A 3,390-nucleotide genomic window follows, 5' to 3' on the forward strand; every position below is an offset into this window, starting at 1 on the left:
GGACGTGTCGGATGAATCCTCCGGACGTGTCGGATGAATCCTCTGGTTCCGGACGTGTCGGATGAATCCTCTGGATGTGTCGGATAAATCCTCCGGACGTGTCGGATGAATCCTCTGGTTCGGGACGTGTCGGATGAATCCTCCGGATGTGTCGGATGAATCCTCCGGACGTGTCAGATGAATCCTCCGGATGTGTCAGATGAATCCTCCGGATGTGTCAGATGAATCCTCTGGATGTGTCGCATGAACTTTATTTGACTGACTGTCTGTGTTTCAGGTTGAAGTACCCACAGCCGAGCATCATGCACGGGTGAGTATTGCTCCCTGCTGCTGCGCTTGAGTTTTTCATAGTTCTGGTTTCCCTAACGGTCGATCTCTGATCCCAGTCGGACAGACATTGTGTCGGTGACGCCCTGGTTGGCGCCGGTCGTCTGGGAGGGAACCTTCCAGCCGGTTCTGCTTGACAGTATCTACCAAAAGAGGAACATCACCGTTGCTGCCACAGTGTTTGCTGTTGGGAAGTGAGTGTGATGTCACGCTGGAGTGTTTCTCGTCTGCTTCCACCTCTGATCAATGCGGTTCCTGTTCAGGTACATCAGGTTCCTGAAGGACTTCCTGGAGACGGCGGAGCAGCACTTCTTCGTAGGTTTCAAAGTGAAGGTTTATGTGTTCACCGACCAGCCGAATGAGGTGCCCAAAGTGAAAATGGCTGCTGGCAGAGAGGTAAACAGAGGAGAACATGAAGAATTTACAGTTTAAATCACAAATGGCACATACCTGTCAAGTCTACCAGATTTATACCGTATCTTTCCCGCTCCATTATTGGCAATGTTCCCGTATTATAATAATAAAGGAGCGCGCCGCCGGAGCACATTCAACCTGACTGACTGTCTCATCCAGTGGTTTCGAATGACTTTGTTGGTCGTTTAGTTCTTTTAAACAAACTATGTTAACACCAATAGGATACATAGTTTCATGCCCAAGGTTACAACAAACATTAGCCTTGTTTACTGTCTTCCACCCAATGATGTAAGCAGAAAACACATAATTGTTTTTACACCACATAATCCCTTCACTTATAGGGATTATATCTTACAGATATAATGGGATTCAATATGTCACACTGAAAACCTGCCCACAAAAAGGCCAAAAAATAGTTTTCCCCTCCCAAAATGTGATTAAGGCCCAATGACATGCAAGTTCTACATGAAACGACACTCACAGGGATTACATCATATCATTTAGGCTGTGTTATAAGATTTACATAACAATGTCAAGGTTCTGAGCAGCTGATTGTAGTTTGCAGGTGGTGGGCAGGTAGTTACTTTAGATGTCAACAAGTTGATCTTAGATTACCATTACCAGGGGATGGATGTTACCTCTATCTCGTACTATCACATAAAATACATTGATATTTAAGGTTGTAACGTGACAAAATGTTGGGAAGATCAAGATGCATGCATGCTTTTGAAAGGGCATTTTTCATCTTTCTCATCTTTCAGCTGGTGGTGCGTTTGGTGCAGAACTCCAAACGTTGGCAGGAAATCTCAGCCAGAAGGATGGAGATCATCCAGACCCTGATCGAGGAGATGCTCAAAAACGATGTGGACTACATCTTCTGTTTGGATGTGGACTCAAAGTTTCACAGTCGATGGGGAACCGAGTCTCTAGGAGAACTGGTGGCTGTGATCCATCCAGGTACAGCTTCCAGTTTTCATTCTGGATTCTGGGCTTGAGATGGCCTGATTTATAGACATATACTTTATTAACCATGTAGGGAAAATATGTCTTGGACAATATGCAGTAAACAAATGTCACCATGATAGGAACGTTTCTAGTTGGTTGAGGAGTCGTACCTTAATGGCAAAGTAGACAGTTTAAGGGATCTTAATTTCATCTCAACTCTTAGGGTTCAAATCAGCTCTGCTTTTAGTCTACTTTAATCAAACTAGTTTTTTTGCCAAGTAAGTTAATTTGAGGAGGTATGAGTGCATAACCAAACTCCGGTCAGCTTACAAACCTCGGTCTCTGTTCAGTTGAAGTGAACTCTGGTGTGATTCGAATGCATATGAGAACCCTAAGTGGACCAGAGACCGCTTCAAAAGCAGGAAGTGGACTACAGCGCGGTGCATTCTGGGTAAATGCAACCAAAACAAACAGGTTAGCCTAGCACTAGCAGGAGAAATGGTCTTTTAATGAAGACAAAAGAGAAACCCTACAACTGCTAAAATCTGATGCCACTCCATTTTTGTTTGTTTTGTGAAGAAGGAAGTTGCCCTCAGTGTCTTCATAATGCTTCCTGCAGTGGTTCTTGGTACAGCGCCACCACAGGCCAGCGTGAGAACAGGTTTATGAGACAGTTTGGTTCATTTGATACAATGCAGTGAGAAAGAGAACCACAGCAGCTGAAAATGTAACAAATGTTGCAATTTTGGTCCCCAGTCTACCAGGTGTGAAAACTCCTTCAGTTTTCTCCCTCAGTGTGTTTTTTCCTGACTGTAATGTTAGTCAGCAGCTCAAATCTCTAAGTCCAGATGAGTTTAACAGGTGAATTCCCTCCTCCTTTTTCAGGGTACTATAAAGACGACCGCAGTAGGTTCCCATACGAACGGCGGCCCACCTCCAGAGCCTACGTGGCTCCTGGCGAGGGCGACTTCTACTACTGCGGCGGCGCCTTCGGAGGCGTCCTGGCCGAGGTTCATCAACTCGCTCAAACCTGCCACAAGAACTTCGATGACGATGCCAAGGAAGGCATTGAGGCTGCCTGGCAGGAGGAGAGCCACTTGAACAGGTAGGCAGGTAAAGTACACAGATGCCAGGCCTGGTTCTACAATCCGGTGATGTCATCTCCTGTCTCTGTGCCCAGGTACTTGTGGCTGAACAAACCCAGTAAGGTTCTGTCTCCTGAGTACCTCTGGCAGGATTTCAAAGCCAGAAATTCGGAAGTTCGTGTAATCAGATTCTCTGGAGTCATAAAGGACTACAACCAAATACGACCCAACTGAGCTGAAGTACTGGGCTAACCAACGTTTAGCTCCAAAGACACTTCCTGTTTGCTCCGACCCAGACTCAATACAAGCATGTGCAATACTCACCGACTGGATCAGTTCTGTTTTTTCACTGGTTTAACTGGGAGTCTGTTTGAAGGAACCTGGAAGAACTCAGAGGTTTGTATGTGAATTAAGCGGCTGATGGTTCTGATTCTTCTCTAGATGCCAACGTTCTGCAGGTATCAGTGATCGACGGTAACACATTACTGTAAAATGGTTACTTCTTTCAAATGAGTAAAGTAACGGACTACATTTGGAAAAAGGTCATTAGATTACTGATACTTCAGACAAGCAACGTTTAATGTAAATGTGATGTTTTACTTCAACTGTTAAGAGATGT

At 45.1% G+C, this 3,390-nt stretch overlaps 1 protein-coding gene across 3 annotated transcripts in view; it reads left to right on the top strand.

Moving 5' to 3' along the window:
- Window positions 1-3,095, top strand: part of LOC103469020 (globoside alpha-1,3-N-acetylgalactosaminyltransferase 1 (FORS blood group)) — an 18,052-nt gene extending 14,957 nt beyond the window's left edge. For all 3 annotated transcript variants that reach the window (XM_008416477.2, XM_008416476.2, XM_008416478.2), the window contains 6 exons: window positions 278-310; window positions 387-521; window positions 591-723; window positions 1,503-1,698; window positions 2,572-2,791; window positions 2,867-3,095. In XM_008416477.2, the coding sequence (XP_008414699.1) occupies window positions 278-310; window positions 387-521; window positions 591-723; window positions 1,503-1,698; window positions 2,572-2,791; window positions 2,867-3,005 (856 nt within the window). In that variant the 3' untranslated portion in view covers window positions 3,006-3,095. The remainder of the gene's footprint in view (window positions 1-277; window positions 311-386; window positions 522-590; window positions 724-1,502; window positions 1,699-2,571; window positions 2,792-2,866) is intronic.
- Window positions 3,096-3,390: the final 295 nt, after the last annotated feature.

This window comes from Poecilia reticulata, linkage group LG8, assembly GCF_000633615.1.
Source record: "Poecilia reticulata strain Guanapo linkage group LG8, Guppy_female_1.0+MT, whole genome shotgun sequence".
Lineage (NCBI taxonomy): Eukaryota > Metazoa > Chordata > Actinopteri > Cyprinodontiformes > Poeciliidae > Poecilia > Poecilia reticulata.